The sequence below is a fragment of the Pantherophis guttatus genome, chromosome 4, assembly GCF_059756535.1.
Source record: "Pantherophis guttatus breed Tessera chromosome 4, ASM5975653v1, whole genome shotgun sequence".
NCBI classification, from domain to species: domain Eukaryota; kingdom Metazoa; phylum Chordata; class Lepidosauria; order Squamata; family Colubridae; genus Pantherophis; species Pantherophis guttatus.
Genome location: NC_142066.1, coordinates 109,024,446 through 109,049,964, shown reverse-complemented (window position 1 = coordinate 109,049,964; position 25,519 = coordinate 109,024,446). Strand labels below are relative to the sequence as shown.

Below are 25,519 nucleotides of genomic sequence, written 5' to 3'. Positions count from 1 at the left end.
AGATTTGTTGTTATAGAAATGGCTAGTTTATATTATTATGAAAAAGTAAAAAGTTGAAGGTAGATGTTAATGCCTTATTTTACTGCACCAAAGGAGTCGGAAGTCAATGCCTTTTTTCCCCTTTTTCTCTTACTTTTCCCATTATCCACTTCCCTTTTTCCTTCCCTAATTTCCCTAATATTTACTTTTTTATTCTCTTTGTATCAGGGGTGAAATCTACTTACCTTCCCTACCAGTTCAGAAGCGTGCGCATCAGGTGCGATTTTGGACCTTCTGCGCATGCGCAAAGCTTTCTGTGCATGCGCAGACAGTCAAAAACAGGTTACTTCCTATTTAAAACCAAGAAGTAATGACGTCTGGGCGGGTGGGTGGAGCTTTGCCCTGCCGCCACTACCGATTCACCAAATCACCTCCCACCACCGCTACCGGTTCACACGAACCAGTGCAAACTGGTAGCATTTCACCCCTGCTTTGTATGTCATATTATAAATTAATAAAAACTATATTATAAAAAAAACTAAGTTTCTTTGTTGCATGTAGCTTATTTGTGACAAAAAGCTAAACAGCCATGTTTTAATGTATTAAGGAGATCAACTCTTTCTTTGTTTGGTTTTACAAACTGGTTGTACAATATTGTACAAGTTGTTTTGCCAAATATGTTTTGTAATAAATTTTCTTATCAATTGATTTGATACCAAAAGGAAACTATTAAAGGAGTAGAAATGGATAGGAATTTCTTTGGTAAGAAATTCATTATTACCACTGTTATACAGCTAAATCTAGTTTGAACAATGTCTAATATTCATTTTCTACCACAATGAATCATATAGCTTATTTTGGCAGGAACACTAAAATCTGAATGCATTCCAATTTAATTACAAATGTATCCAGCTGTCCTGTGGCCTCTTCCTGATTGTTTGGGTTCTAGAACAGATGTTGACTTACCTGAACGTCCCTTTTCGGAGTGCTGCGACCACTGTCCATAGCTGGGGATGTTCCCTCAGATCTTGACGCTAACTGAGTGAAAGCTGATCAAACTCTCCCTGCTAAGGCACTCCTCCAATCCCATAATCCTCCAGTCTATCGCGAAGGCACAGCAAGGCACAACAGTGAAGTCCAACAGGTAAGTCAATAAGAAAACAGCTCTCCAGTCTGGAACAGAGGCAGACAGTCTGGAAGAAAACGTAGATATCAGAACACAAAACAGGGGGGGGGGAATGGACAGTGGTCGCAGCATTCCGAAAAGGGACATTCAGGTAAGTCAACGTCCATTTTCCAGAGTGCTGTTCCCACTGTCCATAGCTGGGACATACCCAAGCTCAAAGGACTAGGGCGGGAGACTGGTTGCCTCTGAACCCCTGTCCAAAATGACACTCTGCAAAACTCGCCGACCAAAGGAGGCGTCCGACGAAGCATAAGAGTCAATCCTATAGTGACGTATAAACTGCGACACCGAGGACCATGTGGCAGCATGGCAGATGTCTTCCACAGAGGCCTGTGTCGCCCACGCTGCAGAAGTGGCCGCACTGCGGGTGGATTGCGGCAGAATGCGCCCCGGAAGTGGGTTTGGCGACAACTCATATGCCAAGAAGATACACGCCTTGAGCCACCTGCCGACCGTGGCCGCTGATATCTTCTGGCCCATGGAGGCCGGATGGAATGAGACCAGCAGGGCCTCCGTCCGACGAAAGGTGGAAGTCCGGCGAATATATGTATGAAGTGCCCGTTTAACATCTACTTTATGCCAGCGTCGTTCTGTAGAGTTCCTTGGAGACGGGCAGAAGTCCGGTAAGGTGATTTCTTGCACCCGGTGGAACAGGGAATTCACCTTTGGAACAAATGTAGGATCAAGTCTCAGAATCACTACGCTATCTCGAAACATGCAAAGGTCCGCCCAAGTCAATAGAGCTGAGAGTTCTGACACCCTCCGGGCGGAGGTGATGGCCAAAAGAAATGCCACCTTAGTCAATAAATGTTTCAAAGAAGCCATGGCCAGAGGCTCGAATGGTGGAGACGTCAGAGCCTGTAATACAAGGGGTAGGTTCCATGTCGGGTATCTGTGAACCTGAGACGGACACAAGTTCGTTGCACCGTGCAGGAACCCTCTGATGAGGGGATGGTGAGGGAGAGAGTCATATGGAGCGCATTTTAAGATGGTGGATAACGCCGCTGTTTGACGTCATAACGTTGCGGGGGCTAGTCCCTTTTCAAGCCCCGCCTGTAAGAACTCCAAAACCTCTTCCACATTCGCAGAAGTGGGGTCCACATGTCTCGAGGCCCCCCAAGCACAGAAGGCTCTCCAGGAAGCCTCACAGATTCTACATGTGGAAGGACATCTGGCCGCTTGTATAGTTCCAACAATGCCATCTGACAACTGTGCCTTCAAATGGCGTTCAAATGCCAGACGGCCAAGTGGAGCCACTGGGGCTCCGGATGACAAATGGCCCCTTGGTGAACCGATATCTGGTGAGCTGGGATCACCCAAGGCGGAACCATGGAGAGGGCGATGAGGTCGGCATACCAGGCCCTGCGAGGCCAATTGGGAGCCACCAGAATTAAATCCGCCTTCTCCGACAGCAACTTCCGCATGACCCGGGACAGTAGTGGAATGGGCGGGAATGCATAGAGAAGTCCTCTTGGCCACTGACACCTGAGAGCGTCGCGATCCTCCGCCGATGGGTCCAGATATGGGGACACAAAGCGAGGCAGTTGAGAATTCTTCCGAGAGGCAAACGAGTCTATCACCGGTGTTCCGAACCGGCGGCAAATCTCGTGAAACAGACGAGGATGGAGCTGCCACTCCGCCGGGTTGATCTGCTCCCAGCTGAGCCAGTTGGCCCGTATGTTGTCCACCCCCGAAATATGGTCCGCCCTTATCGATCGCAGGTGACACTCTGCCCAGTTGAAGAGATGTTCCGCTTCGAACATTAGTGTCCTGGACCTTGTGCCCCCCTCCTTGTTTATGTGCGCCTTGGCCGCTGTATTGTCCGTGAAGACTAGGATGTGGCGGCCATCCACCAATCTCCGGAAGTGCAGAAGGGCCAACCTGACCGCCCGCAACTCGAGCAGATTTATGCTGCTGAGACGTTCTGCAGGGGACCACTGACCCTGCACCACAAGATTGCCGAGGTGCGCCCCCCCAGCCCCGGAGACTGGCGTCTGATGTTAAGGTAAGTCTCTCTGGCTCCAAAAAGTCGCAGCCCTCGAGGATTGCCGGTGACATCCACCAGGCCAGAGACAGACAGACTTGAGGAGGTAAGTACACCTGGTGACTTCAGGATGAGCGGCCCGATCGCTGGAATGGGAGAAAGAACCACTGCAATGCTTGGGAGTGTCTGCATGCCCACGGAACAATGCTGCAACAGGACACCATTTTCCCGAGCAGTTGCGCTAGAAGGATCAGTGGCACCTTCTCCAGGCCCTGAATCTGACGAATCAGGTCGATGATGCTTTGAGCTCTGTCCGGAGACAGGAACACCTGCCCTCTGACAGAGTCTATTAATGCCCCCAGATGAATGAGTCTTGTGGACGGGACCAGGAGACTCTTGTCGAGATTTATCGAGAACCTGAGGCGTTGGAAAGCTTCCAGGACGAGACTCCTGTAACGTGATGCCTGATCGAGTGACGATGAGAGTATCAGAACATCGTCGAGATAGCACATCACTCGCACCGGACGTTGCCATAGTGTGGCTGCCACCACCGCCACGAGCTTTGTGAAAGTGTGTGGCATGGAGGACAGGCCAAATGGCATCGCCTGATACTGGAAATGCTGTCCGGCGTATTCGAATCTCAGAAATTGTCTGTGAGTAGGGTGCACCGGAACATGTAAGTATGCCTCTCTTAAGTCCACCGACTGAAGTAAGTCCCTTTGCCGTACCCACGCCAATATCGATCGGAGAGAGTGCATTTTGAACCTGCGGTACAGGACCGACAGATTCAAGAGTTTCAAATTCAGGATACCCCTCCAGCCCCCCGAACTTTGGGCACCAGGAAGAAGGTCAAGTAAAAACCTGACCTGTGTTGAGCTGAGGGGACCGGTTCTATCGCCTCGATGTGAAGCAGGTGGGCAATTTCCTGCAATATCAGCTGGTGGTGGTCCGGAGAGGTTGGTACCGGACAAGGCACAAAACGACTCGGCGGGGTTCCCACAAATTCGATAGAGAGACCTGAAGAAATGGTGCACTGCACCCAAGAGTCCATGGTTGAACAGGCCCATTGGCAATGAAAGACTTGAAGTCGCCCGCCGATGGAACCCGTCAGAAACGAGTCATTTGCCTCTGCGGGACTGCTTGTAGTTGGTGCCATGAAAGGGACGCTTAGATTGTTGTTGAAACCTGCCTCGTTCACGAAAGGAATCCCTTCCTTGAGGACGGTTGGGCCCAGAAAATGAGGATCTGCGGGAAAAGGAGCCGCCCGTGCCAGGGAAGGGGCGAAAGGGCTGACGCTGGCTGTACGGTGTGTATCGTCTCTCGGAACGGTGGTAGGAAGACGGAAGGACCTTCCGTTTGTCTTGGTCCTCTATCAGAAGCGGTTCCAATGCGGGCCCAAACAAGTTGGGAGCCTTGTAAGACGCAGATGCCAGCCTCCACTTAGCCTTAAGGTCAGCCTTCCAATGGCGGAGCCAGAACAAACGCCTGGAAGAGACAGTTGACGCTAAGGCACAGGATGCAAACTTCACCGAATTCAACGAAGCATCCACCGAGTACTTGGTGGCAGCGACAATTTTATTTATATCCTGATGTAGTCTAGTCTCTTCCGGAGGTAAACGCTGTTGAAGTTGCTTCAGCCATATGAGCGATGCTGTATTAAAAAATGAAGTTGCAGTCGCAGTCCTGATCGCCCAGGATATGGCCTGATGTGATTTGCGAAAGGCCAGTTCCGCTCGACGGTCTTCGGCCTTAAGCCCGTCCAACGAATCAGTTGAGACAACAGAAGTAGAAGACAAGGCTGCCACCGGCGCACCTACTGATGGAAGTGCCAAAAGGTCCTCCAGGTCCGAAGCAGCGCAATACAATTTCTTGTCAAGAGTACTGAGCGAGGTTAAAGAGCCAGGTTGACTCCAGGGGGCCTGTAGCATGTCCAGAAACAGCTTGGGACACGGGATAACATCTTTGTCCGGCTTGGAAGAGAGGAACAGAGTATCGTGAGGTCCCGTAGAAGTCGATACACTCGACGAATCCACCCCTGTAGCGCTCAAGTTAGTAGTAAGACGAGCCTTATGCAAGAGAGACTTAAACATGGAGGGGCGAAACAATCCTGTAAAGGCTGGGTTGTCCGGAGAAAAGTTGTCATCATCCGAAAAATCAATGTCTTCCGGACACTCTTCACCGTGGTCTGATTCGGTCTGAAGAGTACAAGAGGTTGTCGTCCGTGCAACCTGGGACGTTGAAGATTTTTTTTTTTTTAAATTTGATTTATATGCCGCCCTTCTCCGGAGACTCAGGGCGGCTTACAATGCATTAAGCAATAGCCTTCATTCTTTTGTATATTTTATACAAAGTCAGCTTATTGCCCCCACAAACTGGGTCCTCATTTCACCTACCTTAGAAAGGATGGAAGGCTGAGTCAACCTTGAGCCTTGGAGAGATTCGAACCAGCAGAAATTGCAGGCAGCTGTGTTAATGACAGGGTGCACTAAACCACTGTACTATCAAGGCTCTTGACAGATTGCTGCTGTTGTTGAATAGGCTGCCATCAACGTCTGCAGTGGAAGCTGTGTGGCCTGCTGAAAACCAGCCGCAAGGAAGGATGAAAAGGCTGATGAAAGAAAAGTCTGGAAGTCCAATGGTGCTGCAGTAGGAGGTCCGTCCGGACCGCGAAGGCCAGCAGCCGTTGGAGTGAATGTGGCCTCAGGTAATCTGCGGGAAGGCCTCTGCGAGTAAGCCAAACCCGCTGCTGACACATCCGGCAACGACTGCGACACCCCCTTGGTGAGGTTTAGCAGCTAGACAGTCTTGGCGATGGTCTGCATGCCTCGGTCAGGTGAAGAGGCCGGGGACTCAGAAGGGGGAGAGATGCCGGCCACTGAGGTTGAGGCAGCCCCTTGAGGGAGGCTGCTGTCAAGACCCACATCTGCCACTGCCGCACATCGTGCCTTGTCCCATTGACGCTCTAGAGTGTTATGACGGCGCTGGACATCCTTATCAAGGCCCTTGGATGCCTTGGGCTTATGGGATTTGCGGCTGGAGGCCTCAGACCACTTCCCCAAAGATTTCTTTGCCCTCTTGGAGAGTCTGTGCACAGGGCTTAGCTCCGGTTCCATGTCAGAGGATAAGGAAGAGTCCGCCATGACACCTGATGACTCAGAGCCTGTTAAAAGGAGGCTTCCAAAGTTGTGTCTGTTTTGTTTTGTTGTTTTGTTTTGTTTTGTTTTGTTTGAAAAACGAACAAACTATATACAACAGCAGACTCTATGTGAGGCTGGAATAGTAGCCTTCCGCCCAATGAATAAGTCCTGATGGCTTAATAAACCTGGGGCCGAAGGAGGAGGGAGAGCCCGGAATGGTAAAGTCTCTTTCGTAGGGCTATGGGATTAAAATGGTGACCGCAATGAAGGTGGCAGACAAAATGGCGGGCGCTCCTTCAAGGGCTGAAAATGGCGGTCACTGTAAGCCAGCAGTGTCAGGTGCCTAAAAGCAAGTCCCTCAGCGGTAAGGCTTTTAAAAGAGTGTGCCCAATACCTCCTCACCGGTCCTTTGTCGGCAATCAGGAAATCAGCAAAGCGGAGGGCACACCACAGCTGTGACGCTCCTCTGAAGCAGGCGAAGGCAACTTCTGACAGTTCAGCAATGGCGGCAAGCCTGCTCGCTGGCCCCTGACACCGCCTAATGAAGATGAAGCACGGGGAGCGCACCGCAATGATGATGCAACCCCGAGCCGCCGATATGGCCAAAGGGAGTCGTGGCGATAGCGGCAAGCCTGCACGCCCAGTCCACGCTCGCGGCTTGAGGAAAACAATAGCCGGATCCACCCCGAAGAGTCGGAATCCGGCGGCTGCGATCTCCTGAGGCGCGGGTGGCCCAGAGCCCCAGACACACCACACGCAATTAGCAGCCAAGCACTCGTAAGGCCAACCGATAGAAAAATAAAAACAAAGATAATCAAAAGGAAAATAAAGACCTAAACGGAAACCAGGGAGAGGAATTTAAAGGAAAAGGATAAATCCAATTTTCCACAGCTCAGAAATTCACGTCACTTCTTGTCAGTAACTGAGTAATAGACTGGAGGATTATGGGATTGGAGGAGTGCCTTAGCAGGGAGAGTTTGATCAGCTCTCACTCAGTTAGTGTCAAGATCTGAAGGAACATCCCCAGCTATGGACAGTGGGAGCAGCACTCTGGAAAATCACTCTTTCTGTTGATGAATCAATCATTATCTCAGAGGGGAGCTGGAATTCTTTCCTTTATATGAGTCAGCATAATGCACACTAAAATTCTCAGAACTCTTAACCAATTAGCCATGCTGCCTGAGCTTTAGAAAGCTATCATCCAAACCATGTGGAAGATAGCAAGGTAACTTCTTCCTAATATAATACATATAAATTAATTATTGCCTAAATTTCAGAAAGCTCACCTGCACAACAACTGAAACATACTGATCCCATACAAAGCCTGTTACAGTATTACCTTAAATCACTATTTATAACAGCATTAACATAATATAGGATACTAAATATAGAACAGATAGTTCCAGAGGTAGTTTGGCTTGATCAGATATGACTTTATCCAAGGTCATTTCAGAAAATTTACAAAGTGTATTTAGTTACTAAAGTCATAAACACTGAGATTTTTTTTTTAAAAAAAATAATATTCACTACATTTATATAAATTGTACATCATACACACAAGACCATTTCAAGTCAACTGATTTTTATAAATACTTATAGAACCTAAAATAACATACTTATTTCCAATACAAATGCAAATGTATAAAATTAATAATATTTTTAAAAAATATTATTATTAAATAATAAATGTTTTAATAAATATTTTAAATAAATATTAAAATAAGACATTCTTATGCTAACAATGAATTCTCTCATGTAAATAATTTTTATTTCAGTTTCATTATTGCTATATGTATTTGAGTTTATGTATATTTTTGACAAAAGTATGTGAAATAAGGTACAATCGAGATGAAACAGCGTACAGGTGGGAGGTTCAAAAACTATCCACATGGTGCTTAAAAAACAACCTGCACCTGAACATCAGCAAGACCAAGGAAATGGTGTTGGACTTCCTGAGGAAGAGAGAGGAACTTGCCCCACTTTACATTGAGGGGGGCTGTGTAGAGAATTTTCTCCTTTAAATTCCTGGGAGTCCATCTCAGCGAAAACCTCACCTGGAAAAACAACACAATCCAGGTGGCCAGGAAGGCCCAACAGAGACTCCATTTCCTTAGGGTCTTGCGTAAAAACAGGGTGGAACAACAACTGATGACCTCCTTTTACTGGTCCACAATAGAAAGCATCCTCACTTATTCCATCACAGTATGGCATGCCGGTTTGATAGCCGCGGATAGAAAAACATTACAGAGGGTGGTGAGCACAGCACAAAACATCGTGGACTGTCCCCTGATACTACTAGATGAGATCCTAGGGCTCGTTGCATTTTGAAGAGTGAGGAAAATTCTCAGAGACAACTCTCACCCTGGTCACCACTTCTTTACCCTCCTACTGGACTACTCCTACATCTGAAAGGAGATACAGAAGCATAGTCAGCGCACAAACAGGCTGAAGAACAGTTTTTATCCATGGGCTGTCAGACTCCTGAATGCAAAATAACATCACAACTATGTAGTATGATGGACTTACAGGGACGGCGCAACGTGTAACATGTTCACACTGGTGCAATAGGACTGGGTGTTTTGTTAATATGATTTATTGGGTTAGGGATTTTCTGTCTTCACTGTGAGTTGTATTGTGTTGAGGGTGTGCACTGAGAGAGCTCAACCAATCTCATTGTACATATGTTGTGCACTGATAATAAAGATTTGAAAAAAATAATTACTTCAAAATAATTGTTTTAAATTATCAGTACTGTTCAATCCAAACAATTATATCTGACAAAAAAAATAAAATAAAGTAAAACACAAGCTAACGGCCTCTTCCCCATTATATATGTGCTCTGAAATTATACTGTATATGCTGGCACAAGTCATTTTTCTCAAGGTTCTTCCAGGAGCCCCATTTTAATATAAGTAAATGCTTATTCACTTCAAAAAATTTCAGCTGAAGCCTTGAACCCTTTGTGCAAATTATTTTAAATACCACAATCCTAGTTGACTCCTTTAACTATGATATAATTTTTCTAAATAGTTATCTAATCAAGTTGCTTCATTTTCTCCACAGACAACAAGCCAAAAAACAGAAAGGTTAAAAAGACAGTGAAAAGCACAGAAATAGTATGTCTATAAATTAGTACTCTAATTTTAATTGGTTGTATGAAGAAAGCGCAGAGTATTCATATGGCTCCCTGGGGTATTTTCCTTAAACATTTTACTACAACTCCATTAACAAAATATATTAAAACCTAGGCTTATTGTGTGGAGCTCAATAGTGTCAGTATTGCATTGCACTGAAACATACTATATAATATAGCTATATAATATACCGCCAGTGGGGGCACCAGTATTTTTGTTACACTGAAATAGCCTACCAATGGGAGAGAAGAATCAGACAAGCAAGCTTTTCATAATCCTTTTAATTCCTCTGGATAAGAAAGTTGAAAAGCGCACTCAGATTTCTTGTTCAAGTATGTTTGCCCTCTGTGTAACATTCTCATCTGGAAACTGATTACCAGCCAAGAACTTTCAACTCTGTCTTTCATTTCCAGGCATATAACTCTGTAATGGAGAACTACTTAAGAGAACTCCTCATCTGTGGTGTTACTGTTGCTGCCAGCTACATAAAAGTTCACTCCTACTTTCTCAAGTAGATTATTATGATGAGGGCATGGCAAAACCAAAATTTTGGTTGAAATATAGATATCTTATTAATATTATGCAATGAGATTATAGCCAGAAATTCCAAATAGTATTATAAATTATAACATAATTGTTTTTATAAATAGGGTACTGGGATTCCTCATTTATTTCATTTATTTGTACTTATGCTTGAAAAAATATGTTAATATTTACTTTCTAATTCTTCTTTCTCAAAGTTTGTGTTGATAGTAGAACTGATTTTGCCTGTATCCACAACAGCTTCTTCATCATGACCCTAGAACAAAATAAAAAAATATTTTTTTCATTCTATATAAACCATTTGGTATCCTTGATGCCATTATTATTTCTGATGCATTTCTCAAATAAACAATATTAAGCTATTAGGTTTTATTATTTTATATAGTTAACTTATAAATGCACTTATTAATATTTATGATTGTACACATATTTCTAATAAAACAATCAATTAGGTCTTTTTCCTCGTAAACTGAGCCAAACATAGTACTTAATGATTTATATCAAGGTAATGTTAAAAAGTAGCAAATAATTATAACTACAGTGCTATAGATACTTGAAATGTTACATAAGTCAAATGTTTGATAATTTATGTTCACAATACTTAAATACTCATACTTTATCAAAGCTAAAAAAATTTAATGCCAGGACTCTACATCCATTTCTTTTCTCTCATACTAAAAGCCTCTCACAAAAATGTGCTGATTGTTCAATAATATAAAATATAGATTTCTACAATAATGATTTTAACATTACATGTATTCCCTAGTTATAAGAACTTCTATTACACCATTCTTGTCATTAGCAAGTTGGAAGGCTAGAAGGATTGATAGAATGCTCACAGAAGGTCGTAACTAAGCTGCACCAGCAAATCTGGAAAACATTGGCTAACAGGTTAGACGAGGTCAATGTACAGTCCAATACCAAAAATGAGATTTAATAGTGGGTAAAAACCATCATACAGTATTCTTAATTATACAGACTAGTAAATTTATGCTTACCTCTGCAAGGTAAGCAGATTGGAGGCCTACATGAAAAAGACATTTAAGCTGGCTTTACAAAATTGTTTCAACTCACTGATATTATAGAACGGGTTTGCATAAATTAATCACTTTATATCAGACCATAACACTTCAATAAAATTAAGATCCCACTCAGTTATACCAAAACATAAAATCTGGCTACAGACACTCTATTGTGGTTTTACTTATGTGTTAAAGATAATTGTACTGCATAATTCACGTTTAGTTAATCTTTAGTTCATAGAATTATAACCTGACGTGTCCCTAGAATTTTTGTTACAATCCATAGTACTTTTTTTCCACTTTTTTTCAATCATTACAATACCTCTCTCCAAACCATAAAACCTCTACCACCATTCATAGTTGAGGTGAACTTCTATTGAAATGCAGTGGTTTGCTTTCTCCAAGCATTACATTTTTCATAAGTGCCCCAAAGTTCCATTTCCACCCCACTTGTCCATAGTGCACTATTTGAAAGCAATTAAATCACTCAGGTAATACTTGGCAAACTTGAGATAAGTGGCGATATGGTTGCCCTCTTGTTATCTTCTCATACACATCATTCTTGTACTGTGTTTTCCTCATAGCGGTATGATGAACAACAGATAATGCAAGAATGCAGATTCTTTGCCAACCCTACTCTGCTGAAGGGTTCTTTGTAATGTCCAGGGTAATATAAACCTTGCTTTTGTGGTGATTTATGAGGGAGGAGGAATGGCTTACCCTAGGAACTCAGCAAGTGAACTCTGTTGCTTTTTCTCAATTTGCACATTATCTGTCTGTTTATAGACTGATTGAGGCAAGTTTTTGAAGATTTGCATACATTCCTTCATTTCACATATAATATACTTCTATACATTTGTGTCATGAATATCAGAATTTGATTTAGTAACAAATACATTCTTTTTATATAGGAGCTCCCTCAAACTCACATGATTGCCATCATACTGACTAGACTTTGACTCTGCTACTTTTTAACAGACTTGATTATCTTGAGTCTACCTTTTTTTCAGAATAAGACTCTGTCCTGTCTGTCCATCTATCCAATTTTGAAATTGCCCACTTCTCCCACAGAGGGACTCTGGGAGGTGTACAAATAAAATATTAAAGCATAAAAAACAGTGTATAAAAATTAAAAAGGATTAAAATTCAACTCTCTATCTCTGTAATTCTTGTTCCTGTACTGTTGAATTGCAGTCTGCAAAATCTTGTGAATTATCTTACTATTTAAGATATATGCAACTGCTTTAAAATGTTTCCATACTGCCTTTTTTATATCCTGGAGTATAAATATCTATGTGCTTATAAACAGTCAGTAATAAAAATAAAATTATCTTGCATGATTTAAACAGTATTTCATATACCTGTATCCCATTGGCCCAAAAATTCTTATCAGGGTGTTTAATCATGGTTGGAAATCCATGCACTGAGCTGGCAGGCATATAAATTATGAAAAGAAAGAGAAACTTTATACTGAAGCTTAAAGAAGAAAATACTGTATTAATGGATAATGTGGCTATTTCAAAGCATTTCATCAATGTTATTCTAATTTGTATAAAGGATATGACACTTCTTTAGAGAAAGATGAAAATCTTAGAAAACAAAATCTTATTTTCTAAAATCTAAGAAGAGCAAAGACAAATTATGAATAAACTTATAACAATAAGGAAAGTTTCTAAAGCTATAAAAAAGATTGAAGAAGAAAGGTGCCTTGACGAATTATCAAGTTTGTACTATTTTGAAAATGAACTTTTACAACCTCTACAAAATACCATGAATTCTGTCTTACAGGTATTAAGGTTACCAGGGACTTTGAAGGAAGCCAATATTGCATTAATACCTATAGAGCAGGCCTGTCAAACTCAAGGCCCGTGGCCCGAATCCGGCCTGTGATGTGGCTAGATCTAGGCCGCAGGGCTGCCCTTGAGACAGTGAAGGACTGCCCGTGATGCCTCAGCCCCATCTGAGGCATCACTTGAAGGCCGCCATCTGGGCCAGAACACAGTCTTTCATCTGCAGGGCCACCAGAAGCCAGCAAGGAATTGGCCAATCACCTCAACCGTGCCCTCTAGGTGCTTGCTGCCTCCTGTGCACATACCAGGTGATGGGGCCGAGTTTGTGGGGGTAGTCTCTAGCTGGCTCCAGTACTGCCCCATGGATCTAAGGCTCACCGTGTTCCAGGCTGGATGGCCGCCATCCAGTCATAGATCGCCATGCCCACCATCAGTGCCTTCATGGCTTGCTTGCCAGCCCGGCCTTGCAGCCCATGCAGCTACCCTTTCACTGGGACCGCCTCCACCCACATGGGAAAGCCATAGCCACAGTAAGCAGGACCAGTGGCAGCTGTCAATCTCTCTCCCTCCCCTCGTCTCTTCCTGAGTGCAGAGGAAGGAACGAGATGGGAATGAGAAGAAGAGAGGCTGGGAAGGAAGCAGGAATGAGGGAAGGGAGGGAGGGAGGGAGGGAGGGAGGGAGGAGATGCAAACAAGAAAGAGGGAAACAGGGAAACTGATCATGCCCACCTTAGCCGTATCCATGTCAGCCATGCCCCCCAGCCCCCCAAGTCAATCACAATCCTGATGCAGCCCTCAATGAAATCAAGTTTGACACCCCTGCTATAGACGAAGAACACTTGACCTTAATAAAAAAAACTATAGGCTGATATCATTACTGAATAATTTGTTCACAATGATTCTAGCTGAAAGGCTGAAAATAATTCTGTAAGCATTTCTTCCAGAGGATCAATGTCGGTTTTACCTAAAAGACAGTTAGAACTCTGTTGGAAAATTTGGAACAACATACTAAAAACAAGTTGCACTGATTTTTTTTTATTTATTCTGATGCAGAAAAGGCCTTTGATAGTTTGAAATGGACTTTCCTGTTTAGTGTTTCAGAAGATATAAATTTTGAAGAGAATATTATAAAGTTGGTAACATCAATTTATACTTCACAGAAAGCATAAATAATTGTTAATAGAGATCTAAGGTATCCATTCATGATACAAAAAGGAACAAAACGAGGCTGTCCATTGTCCCTCTCCTGTTTATTTTAGTTCTTAAAATACTGAATAGAGATTTAAGACAGAATGAGAGAATTGTGGGAGTAAAGTTTTTTTTTTTAATTTATAAGTTAGAGCTTTTCAGATGAATTGGTGTTCTAAAAGATTCTTTGGAATCTGAAATGGGTAAAATAAAAGAATTTTTGATATACTAACAGTTTTTAAAATTAGTAAACAGAAGACAAAAATGTTAACAAAAATATGAAAACAGAAGATCAAATAAAATTGATGAATAAATTGGGTTTTGAGAAGATAAATACTTGTCAGTGTCAGTATGATAAATATGAATTGTATGTTATTTCAAAATAATTATGTTAAGACATGCAATGAACTTAAAAAATAAAATAGGATGGGGGGTGGAGCTGCCCTGCTACTTACTTTTGGACAGTTGCAGCCAGGTCTTGCAGACCTCAGCCCATTTTTTCTGCAGCTGGCAAGGCTTTCCTGAAGGTCTCTGTAGCCAATAACAGAACTCTGGATCGACTGGCTAGAGAGGCCTTCAGGAAAGCCTTGCCCGCCTTGCCGGACAAAGACGTTCCTGAAGATCTCTGATAGTGAAAAAGAGTCTGGGGGCGATATGCGCAAGTGAGGTGAGTAAGTGGATGACATTCCCCCCCCCCCCGAAAATAAGATCTGGTGCCTTTTTGGTGGCAAAAAAATAAGACAGGTCTTATTTTCGGGAAAACGTGAGTGTGTGTGCTATAAAACCGTGTTTCCCTGAAAATAAGTGCTACTCCAAAAATAAGCCCTAGTGAAGATCGTCATCAGCTCAGGAGGGGGGGTGAGCATGGCTGATGATGTCCAGCAGCAGCCTCCGCCTGCGCAGCACAGGTGAGTTGATTACCTGTTCAAGCAGCAGGCAAAGCAGAGTTGGGGGGAAGCAGGTGATCCAGACATGCTGCACAGGCCACAGGAAAGCTGAGAGTCGGTGGGCTGGAACAGGTGGGTAGCCAAAGGAGGCTCATTTTTGCATGTTGGCAGCAGATGGAGGCAAAGGCACATTGGGGAAGGCAGGAGATTCCAGCACTCCACGCAGGTTGCAGACAAGCTGAGAAACTCAAAGACAAGTCACCCGCAGCTGGCCGGCCACTCTGTCCCACCATCTCTCAGCTTGCCTGCAACTTGTACAGTGCATCCAGATTGTGAGCCTCACCCTGCACTTCTGTCTCCATCTGCTGTCAGTGCCACCACACAAAGACGAGCCTCCCGTGGCCACCTGCCTGCTCCAGCCCAACAACTCTTGGCTTTTCCATGGCCCACACAGTGTGTCCAGACTGTGTATCTCCCCCCTGCAGCTCTGCCACCATCTGCTGCTTGGACAGGTAATCAATTCACCTTTGCTGTGTGGGCTGCACAGTGCCAGAGTATGCCAACCAAGGGGCCAGCGGGCTGCAGCTGCTGCTGGACGTCGCCCCACATGTGCTCATCGCCTTTTTTAAAAAACATTTTTTTTATTCATATACATTTTGAATACAGTGTATTGCCAGAGTATATCATTTATAAAAGAAAAGCAAAGAAAAGACATTAAAAATATTAACACATATATTGATAACAGTAATAATAATGTAACAGAATAGTTTAGCTAAACTTCTCTTTATATTGACTTATTTACAATTCTATTAAATATATTGACATATTTATAGTTATAAACCATCTTTATCTTTAATTCATATGTTACAATAATCTTCCTTCCTCTAATTTCTACCTCTTATTTCTAACCACTCAAATCTATTCCAAATCAAGTAATATTCTGTGTCATCTTTGTCTTTTATTTTTAAAGTCAGTCTGTCCATCTCAACACAGTCTAACATTTTCCGAATTATATCCTCATCTGGTGGAATATACTCATTTTTCCAGTATTTTGCAAATATGATCCTTGCTGCTGTCAATGCATGCAAGACTAAATATGTGGTCCCTTTATCATAACTCCCCCTCCAGCATTATTCCTAACAGAAATACTTCTGGTTTCAGGTCTATACATTGCTTAATCATCTTTGCCAACCAGATGTATATTTTCTTCCAATATTTTCTTGTTTTCATACAAGTACACCACATATGATAGTAAGTACCATGTTTCCACGAAAAGACCCTATCTTATTTTTTTTGAACCCTGAAATAAGCATTTGGCCTTATTGCCATGCATTCAAAAGCCCGATTGGGCTTATTATCAGGGAATGTCTTATTTTGGGGGAAACAGGGTACCTGGGGTCTGATTGCATTTCCAGCATTTAGCAGGCAGATCACTAAACATTTTTACAGTCTTGCCAGTGGCAGATGCCACCTGTAAAACATTTTATAAAGGTTTTCCTTATATGCCATTGTCATTGTCAATGTATAGTTTCTATCCCAAAGTTTTTGCCATTTGTCTAATTCTATAGCATAGCCAAAAGATTTTGCCCATACAATCATTGTTTCTTTGACGTGTTCCTCCTCCATTTTATAACTCAATAAGTAATTATATATTTTTTTTAATCAGTTTTTCATCTGTCCCTAATAAGATCTTATCAAGTGTTGTTGGTGCTTTATACAGACCCCATGTTTTAACGTCTTTTTTGTATCTTGAATGTATCTGAAATATGGCCACCAAGCTAGGTCCACCCCTTGATTTTATAATTGTTGTCTAGTTTTAAGTTCCCCATTCTCACTTAAGATACAATTTTTTCCAAGTTAATGAGATTTGGATATATCAATGCTTCCATTGTGGAGCGCCAGACTGGTATTTTCATATAGTTTTGTAATTTAGTTTTTTCCCATATATGAAGCAAAGCATTCCTCCCATAGTGTCTTTGAAAGTATCTATGCATCATACTCCTTCCGTACCATAGGAAAGCATGCTATCCTAGTTGGAGATCTTGTCCCTCTAATAGTAGCAATCTTTTGTGTTTCAAATTTATCCATTCTTTTACCCATGTGAGTACCGATGCCTGATAGTATAACTCCCAGTTTGGTAGTCCAAAGCCCCCATTGTTTTTAGATTCCTGTAACATTTTCAAATTTATTCTTGCTGTTTTGCCTTGCCAAATTTCAAAATTTACTTCAAAATTATTCTATTTAGGTCAAAATATTTTTTTTCTAATTTTATCGGTATTGTTTGGAATAAAAAAAGTAATTTCGGTAGTATATTCATTTTTATGAAGGCTATTCTCCCTATCAAAGATAATTGTAAATTCTTCCATCTCTCCAGGTCCAACTTAATTTGTTGTGTTGGTTTTATATAGTTGTCATAATATTTCAAAAGCAGAAAAAAATGAAGGGTCATAAAAGTGCATTTATCATGTTTTTCTTAGAACAATTAGCTGAACTCTGCATTTATCATTATTTTAGGTAGTAAAACCTCATTATTCAGATTAAATTGCCATGTTGGTGATAAATACTGTAAGTGGGTTTTGGGTTGCAATTTGGGCACTCGGTCTCTAAAAGGTTCGCCATCACTGTTCTAGAATTTAAATTTATTACATTTATATCATTCAGTTGTTTCTGCAATAGCCCTATTTTGTCTTTTGGGGAAAAGCCAGGTGATTTCTCTCAATTCCTTCCTTCCTTCCTTCCTTCCTTCCTTCCTTCCTTCCTTCCTTCCTTCCTTCCTTCCTTCCTTCCTTCCAATTCTCGCAGATCCATCTTTCTTAGGAGCCATTTCCATGATCTTCTTTACCATTCCTAACATGGCATTACCTACTAGATAGTCTTCTGCTAAAAACATAACATTTATTCAGTTTTAATGTGATGTTGTACCAAAAAGCACAACAAGGGAGTAATATGGAGAATTTTTCCCAACATTTACTACTTGGTTTGCTCATTAGGCCTGAATCAGTTGTTTCCCAGATCAGCTTTACTTTTACCCATCATTTTTCTCTCTTCCTCAACATTTCCCTCACACTGCCTGTCAATAAACCAGATAGATCTGGCTTATTTTTGGGGTTGGCCTCTGCCTCCTGGAGTTGGCAAATGGGGCATTTTCGGCTTCCACAGGGCCTCCAGAGGGTGGGGAAGGCCATTTTCCCCCTCCCCAGACTCCTAGAAAGGCTCTGGAGGCTGGGGAAAGCAAATAACGGGCCTTCTGGTCCTACCGGAAATTGACAAATGGGCTGTTTTCAGCCTCCGGATGGCCTCAGGGAGGGAGGATGCCATTTTTGCCCTCCCCAGACTCCTAGAAAGGCTCTGGAGGCTGGGGAGAGAGAAAAATGGGCCTTCCCCACCCCCCCAAGGCCCTCTGGAGGCAGGAAACAGCCTGTTTCCCTACTTCTGGTGGACCTCGAAGGTCCGAAAATCTGAGCTTGCATGCCCACCAATATCGCTACACATGCCTCCTGTGGCACATATGCCATCACGGCACTAGAGCCTCAGGCTCAGAAACAAAATCAAGTTTTCAAGGCCTTACGAAAAACCAACAGGTTGAGGCTAAAAAATTTATACTAAAAAATGTATACTTGAAATGTATACTTCGCATAATACTTCATGTGAAGTATTAGTACCAATTTATAAAGCCTTAGTAAGGCCATACTGGAATACTGTAAGTAAGGAATACTGCATCCGATTTTGGTCACCAATTACAAAAAAGATGTTGACACTTTGGAAAAATTGCAAGGAAGATCAACTAAGATGATTAAAGGTCTGGAGACTAAAATGTCAGAATTCGCCCAGTGTGACTATTTTGAGACAACCCAGGAGCAAAATACAGTAAACAGAGGTTTGTCTTTCTAATAATGGTTTATCTACAAGGAATATATATACATAAATATACTAGGCAAAGTCAGGCAATCAATCATCAACTATAGCATGGAAGCACACACACACACACAGAGAAAGAGAGAGATGCCCTCACAGGGCCTCTCTTATAAAACAGCCTCTTAAAATGACAACAGTTAAATAACCCTGCTGACTCATTCTCATTGCATCATCATTTCGATATTACAGCATTACAACATTACAGCAGCTGGTCAGCTATTAAATCATCATTACACTGATACTCCTCCCATTTAAAGCTGAACAGCTGAATGTTTTAACATATTCATGATGCTTTCTATCTCTATTATGTACATGCCTCCCGCTTCGGTTTCTACTCTCACTGCTACAAACATTACTAGTACCATTACTACTACTGCTGCTGGAACTGCTCCTAATTTCATTTTTTAATGATTCTGTACACTCTGTCTCATTACTTCCTATTACATCATGCTCACCATGTCTTGGCTGAATTCCTTCGCTTTCTCTTTTCACTAGCTCAGTTTCCTCAGTTTGGTTTATCTGTCTGCCTGACATTCTCTTTACCTACCTCCATTTATCTTGTTTTTCCTTAGGCAATGACTATATCTCTTGGTACTTAGGGGGTTCATTATGAATACTATCTACTCTAACCCCACTTGCAGTGAACCACTCAGGAGGTATACCTTTATTACACCTATCAGGTTTCCTAGATATAATTGTTTGCCTTGAGTTTTTCTTACTTACAGGATACATCCTGGACTTTGACTCCTTATAAACAGCACAATCTAAATACACATTACCTTTCTTCATCATAAGTCCCTCAGCTAGGTCTGGCATCTTCTGCACTACTCTAAAATTTGCATGCCCCAATCTCCTATGCAATAAATGTACACAATTGTCATGTGTGGGAGTGTTTGTAAGTGTTCATGCACAACCATTCTCCTGCCTTCCTAGAATGTACAGACCATCCTTTTTACCCCCTTGTGCACAAATTCTTCCACCTTTCCTGATGGTATATTGTCCTCTAGCAAACAGTATTTCATACCCTTGACTGTCTAACCTGGAAATACTCAACAGATTATGATCTAGGTCAGGTACATATAAGACATTATATAATGTTTCTATCATCTCAGGTACATAGACTGTATCTTCCCTTTTAACAGCAGATTGTTGACCATTAGCCAAACTAACAAATGTTTGCTTAGCTGGTCTCAAGCCAGAAAATGTCTGTGGATTATTAGCAATATGCTCACTTGCTCCACTGTCCAACACCCAAGTGTTCCTGGTGTTTTCAAATATTGTTGCTGCCAGGGAAAATTATGATGGAGAACCACTCCTCATGTGTTGAGTAGCCCTATGTCCTTGTCTCATTACTCCTCTGTTTCTCCTCTCAGGGCAGCGTCTCTGGAGATGTTCTGTAGAACCACACGTGTAGCAACATTTCACTGTGAAAACCGTTTCAACTGCTCTGCCAGCATCCTGAGATGTTGCAGATGTTGGCCTGTGTTGAACATTATCTCCTTCCTTTCCTAGTTACCTCTCCAGCCATTTCTGTTTTTCCTCCAACAATCAGCCAGTCAAATACATCATGGTTAAGTCCATCTCTTGCATGGACTCTAAGATAGTTACAAGAACATCCTATGAACTGTCCAATGAACTGAGCACCACATACACCTTGTGTGCCTCAGTAAACATCATTCCTCTTTCCCCTACCTCCAGGAATGTCTTTCTCATAGCCTGCAGATGTATGGACATGTTCTCCCCCAGCTTCAGTTGTGCTTTATATAGTCTCCTTGTCAGCAACACCTTACTGCCCACAGCCTCTCTAACATAGACACTGCGCAACTCCTCCCAGTACTCTTTTGCAGACTGGAAATCCCTCACGTGTATCATCTGACTATCCTCCAAAGCCAGAATTATGCTGGCTAATACCTTTTCAAACCCCTTACATCCTGGACATAAATTGTTTCAACTTCTACCCTCAAAACGACGCTATAGTGCACTGCATACCAGAACAATTAGACACAAGGACAGTTTTTCCCCAAATGGGATCACTCTGCTAAACAACTAATTCCCACAACACTGTCAAGTTATTTATTAAGACTGCATTATTATTATTCTCATCCTTCCTAGTACCTATCTCTTCCCACTTATGACTATAACCTTATTGCTTGTATCTTTACAATTTATATTGTTTTATTCGTTTCCTAGTATGATTTGATTGCTTATTAGTAACCTATGACTATCACTAAGTGTCGTATCTTATGATTCTTGATGAATGTATTTTGTTTTTCTTTATGTACACTGACAGCATATGCACCAAAGACAAATTCCTTCTGTGTCCTATCACACTTGGGGAAAAACTCAATGCTTCTAATCCTAGTAAAGATCAGGTTAAGGACAGATGTTACGGAGAAAAACTATCTATATAGTTGCTAAGAGCTGACAACAATTTGATAGCAGATAAATTAAAAAACCATTGTGGCATAATGACAGAAGTTTCAGACCAGATTATGGTGATTCTTTTCAGATCAGTATTCAGCCTTGACATTCACAACATAATCTCAGCCATAGCCCATCATGACTGCTCAGTTTAACTTTACACAGTTGCTTTAAGGATAATTGTTTAGATCAATCTAAGCTTTTTGAAAGATGATAAAAGGTCTGTAAATATATTTTTAATCACAAACTACAATTATATATTACTTAAGAATTGGATTAAAAAAGAAAATATGAATTAAGAAGAACATTTATTTAGTCTTAAAAATGTACATTAGATGCTTCATAGTTCAATGAACTATTTCGGTACATTTTTTTATTAGTTAGAAGTTCACTTTGAATATATATTAGCCAACATTATACAACAGTTTCCAGTCTCATGAAGGATAATTATCATAAGGTACTTTTAATTTTGAGAATTAGGGAAACTACTGCAGTATTCAAATACTTTAAAAAGTATAGTGAGAAAAGTTAGCTAGCAGAATGCATTCATCAATTTCCCCAAATATGCATATTTTTCCAACTAAGTCTTTTTTCAACGTCTTAGGATAGATATATGCTATAAGGGCGCTTAAGTAACAGCAGATGCCTAACTTCCACTTATATATTATTTTTTAATATAAATACCTGAAATAATACAACACAACCAAGAGTTTCCTATCTCACCATCACAGAAAATTTGAAACAAAGGTAGAACATTGGTTTTCATTTGAATGTAACATGAACCAATAACATAATTTTAATTAGTTTTTTCTAAACTGTAGGCCTTAACTTTATCACCTTTGCAAATCCAGAATTATAGAACAGTCTCAAATTATCTATCCACCCAACAGATATAATGTTTGAAACAGTTAATTATAAGAATGATGGATCTGTAGTACTTAGTTGCAACACTTAACTGTCTGATAATAATTTCCATCTAAATCTGCACTGATGTTGATGTTTTATAAAACATGTATTTAACAAAAACAGATTTGGTATTTATTGCTTAACACTTATAAAACATTTCTAGGATTTTATAATAGTTTGCTGTGAACATCTCGTCTAACAAGCTAGAAACAAAGTTAATATAGCTTGAATTTTTTTCACACATAAAAAAAAATTGAACTAAATATACTGTGCCTTACACATTTCCCAGTGTTCAGCTGCATTATATCTGTTAAGTCACTTCACAACTTACAGTTGCAAAGTATATAACATGTACTCTATAGATATAACAATCTATGAAGTAACCAATTTCTAACCAATTTCATCATTCATAAAATTAATAAAGCTGGTTTGTAGACTAATTTCTCAATTTTAGAAATTTCCCACAGATTACAGTGTTTTTAAATTGAATTTTGTATTAGTCTTTTCATCAAGTTACTTTTTCTTTTCCCTTGCATTTTCATTGATTTGCCAAGTTATACAGAACATGAGGGAATAATAGTAATCAAGGCTATATCTAAATCTGCTTTTAAATGCTTTCTGCAGTTTTAAACTGTCAAAAGTAGTATCATTTTTCTTAAAGCTAGAAAGAAAAGTTTTTTTCTTTTTTGTCAAGTGTTCTTTCCAATGTTATTCTAAAGATTCATACACGTGTTAGAAACCTGCTTTTCTCAGATTTAAAGCCACAGCTATTTTTAAACCTCTTGGCTCATTTAGCAGGGTAAAGATCTGGGAGAATCAGAACTCACAAAATCAACAGTTCAAACTAACTCAGAAATCTCCATTACAGAATACTGCAACCAATATAGGTTGGAGAAAACTTTTCAACAAAGCCTCTATTAACTTAGAAGTGCTCTTTTTCATCCTTCCTATGTTTAAGGATCTATTATTACTTATGGATATCCACAAGTCAAAATAAGTCATTAAGAAGTAATTTAAACAAGAATAAAATGGTAGAATCAGCTATTCAGGCAATCACATTTCTAAAGAATACACTCCATAAAGTTATCATTTCTGTAGTGAGAGAAAAATTGAGGTGAAAAAATAAGAGCCCTATCCTTAAGATAGCAGACAGACTTGCTGCTGGAACAATCCCACCACTGCAATAACACTAATTTTGAATTGGCTGCGCTCACTTTGCATTAGCTTCTAATCAACATTAGGGTAATAATTATCTCTAATAATAAGTCATTACAACACGAAGGAAAGAAGCAATCTAGAACTAGGGAGAAATTTCCTGACAGTTAGAACAATTAATCAGTGGAACAACTTGCCTCCAGAAGTTGTGAATGCTCCAACACTGGAAGTTTTTAAGAAGAGATTGGATAACTATTTGTCTGAAGTGGTAGGGTTTTCTGCCTAAGCAGGGGTTCTCTGCTTGTCCAATCATCTCATGAAAGCCCCTCCTCCCTGGGAAATTCATAGGACCTGGATGAAATTTCATGTCTTATTTGTGGGGTCTCCTTCATTATGAAACATGCTTCTCCCAAAGGCTCAATTAGTGTCCTTGCTTACATGCCAGAAAATCATGTAAACCTTGTTATTTCATTAGGCTTTAAGTACTGTTTGATTGATTGATGGCATTTATCTGAGCAGTTATTGTTGAATATTGTTTTTGTAACCTACCCTCCAAAATAAGTATCAGAGACTATAAGGAAGTATAACATAACCCATATTCAAAATGGATCAGAATCCATCTTAAGGGCAAAATTTGATAAGTTAATTTTTTTCCAATAGTACCTTGGATATATTAACTTAGACTCTGATGCTATATAGTTACTGACACTAAAGAGAGGAAGCTTTCAATTTTGTTTACAGTGTTTGTCATTTGAACCTTCTGTCCCTTACTGACTACATAGTATACTTTGAAAGGTTATTTTTACTTATGTTACAGGAAAAAATAATGGTAGCAAGCAAGTATACTTTTTGTTGCTTGATCAGAATACAGCTCAAGGGATAAGCTTTTCAAAAGAAAATAGCAGGAAAGTAAATTAAAAAATGCCTTCATATGTGGCATAATCCTGTTAAATTACATATTTATAAACAACTGCTGCAATACATTTATTCTGGTTAAACACATCCTTCTTTACTACCTATTGAGATAATGATGACTATTCTTTTATGACATCTGAATCAAATTTTTTAGTGATATAAATACTCATACAACATTTTCAATAAGAATTCAAGCTAGAGTGTTATCATACTAAAAATCATTTACAGCAAAACACACAAAATCAATAATCTTTTTATAGGATACAAAAATGAGATGTGCCAATTTTTAAGAAAGCAATTCAAAGGAAGGATGATAAAGAAATCCTAATGGAAACATATTTTAGATAAATATTCCTCTATTAATTGCTATTCAAAAAGCCACTATAATAGATAACCCTCCCCCATCCTTCACTGAAAAGATGTTAGCTAATATGCAGTACAAAAAGCATTTCATTCAAAGATTTTTAATGCACTTAACTTTCTGCATCTAAAAACAACTTGCAGTACATCATTAAGGTTATGATGATGAATTTGTATTTGTGAATTTCATCAGTTTGAAATTTACTATTAACATTTTGCACCATTTTTCAGATGATAAATAAGTATACACATTGGGAAGGTAAACTATGAAGAATAACCTCTATGTTAGCAAGGTGAAAAGATAAAAAGGAAAAAATATATTTACATACAGGTAGCAGCTCTCTGTCTAGATGCATTGCTTCCATGCTGATGCAGAAAAAGAAAATGTCCTTGTAGAAGACTGCAGTGTAATGTGCTTCAAGATATCAGACTGTACATAAACATAACCTTTTTATAACATTATATCCAACATAGATGTATACTGCTACAAAACTCACTGCTGCAGCCAATTATCTCACAGAAATACTTATTCTTTCAAGCCAGTAACTACAACCAGCACAGGGTCACAGAATAACAGAATTGAGGAACATGGCATGGCTTCAATTCCCACAGAGGGAACACCAAAAAAGGAGCTGAAACTATGTGGTTTGTGACTTAGCATTTAGCTACAGCAGTAACTAAAACAGCCTCCTAACTGAAATATTATTCTTTGAAGGCTAAAATTTCATTATTACTAACTACAGATATTTGATTCAAATTCCAAAATGTAAAAATAAAAATTCAAGCATTAAAAATATTTAAGACAGTTTCTTTGTGTCTGAAAAACATTTTCTAATGTATCATCAATTTTTTAAAAACCATTCTTAGGGGTTTAAGAAAATTTAAGAGATTGAGATTGTCCCCATTGAAAAAGCACAACTCAACACTTATTTTTATATTTCTTAAAAGCTATTTGTTTGAAATATAACCTCTGCGTGTTTTTCTTTTTAATCTTTAA

At 40.3% G+C, this 25,519-nt stretch overlaps 1 protein-coding gene across 11 annotated transcripts in view; it reads right to left on the bottom strand.

Annotated features, from left to right (window-relative positions):
* SLC4A7 (solute carrier family 4 member 7) overlaps window positions 1-25,519 on the bottom strand; it is a 128,820-nt gene that overhangs the window by 83,415 nt on the left and 19,886 nt on the right. For 7 of the 11 annotated variants that reach the window (XM_034403929.3, XM_034403933.3, XM_034403932.3 and 4 more), the window contains exon 2: window positions 10,138-10,219. The exons of 1 other annotated variant lie outside the window; for it this stretch is intronic. In XM_034403929.3, coding sequence (XP_034259820.1) covers window positions 10,138-10,219 — 82 coding nt within the window. Of the gene's footprint in view, window positions 1-10,137; window positions 10,220-24,851; window positions 25,157-25,519 lie in introns of those variants that run through there. 3 more of the 11 variants (XM_034403930.3, XM_087892547.1, XM_087892548.1) reach the window with 1 other exon arrangement.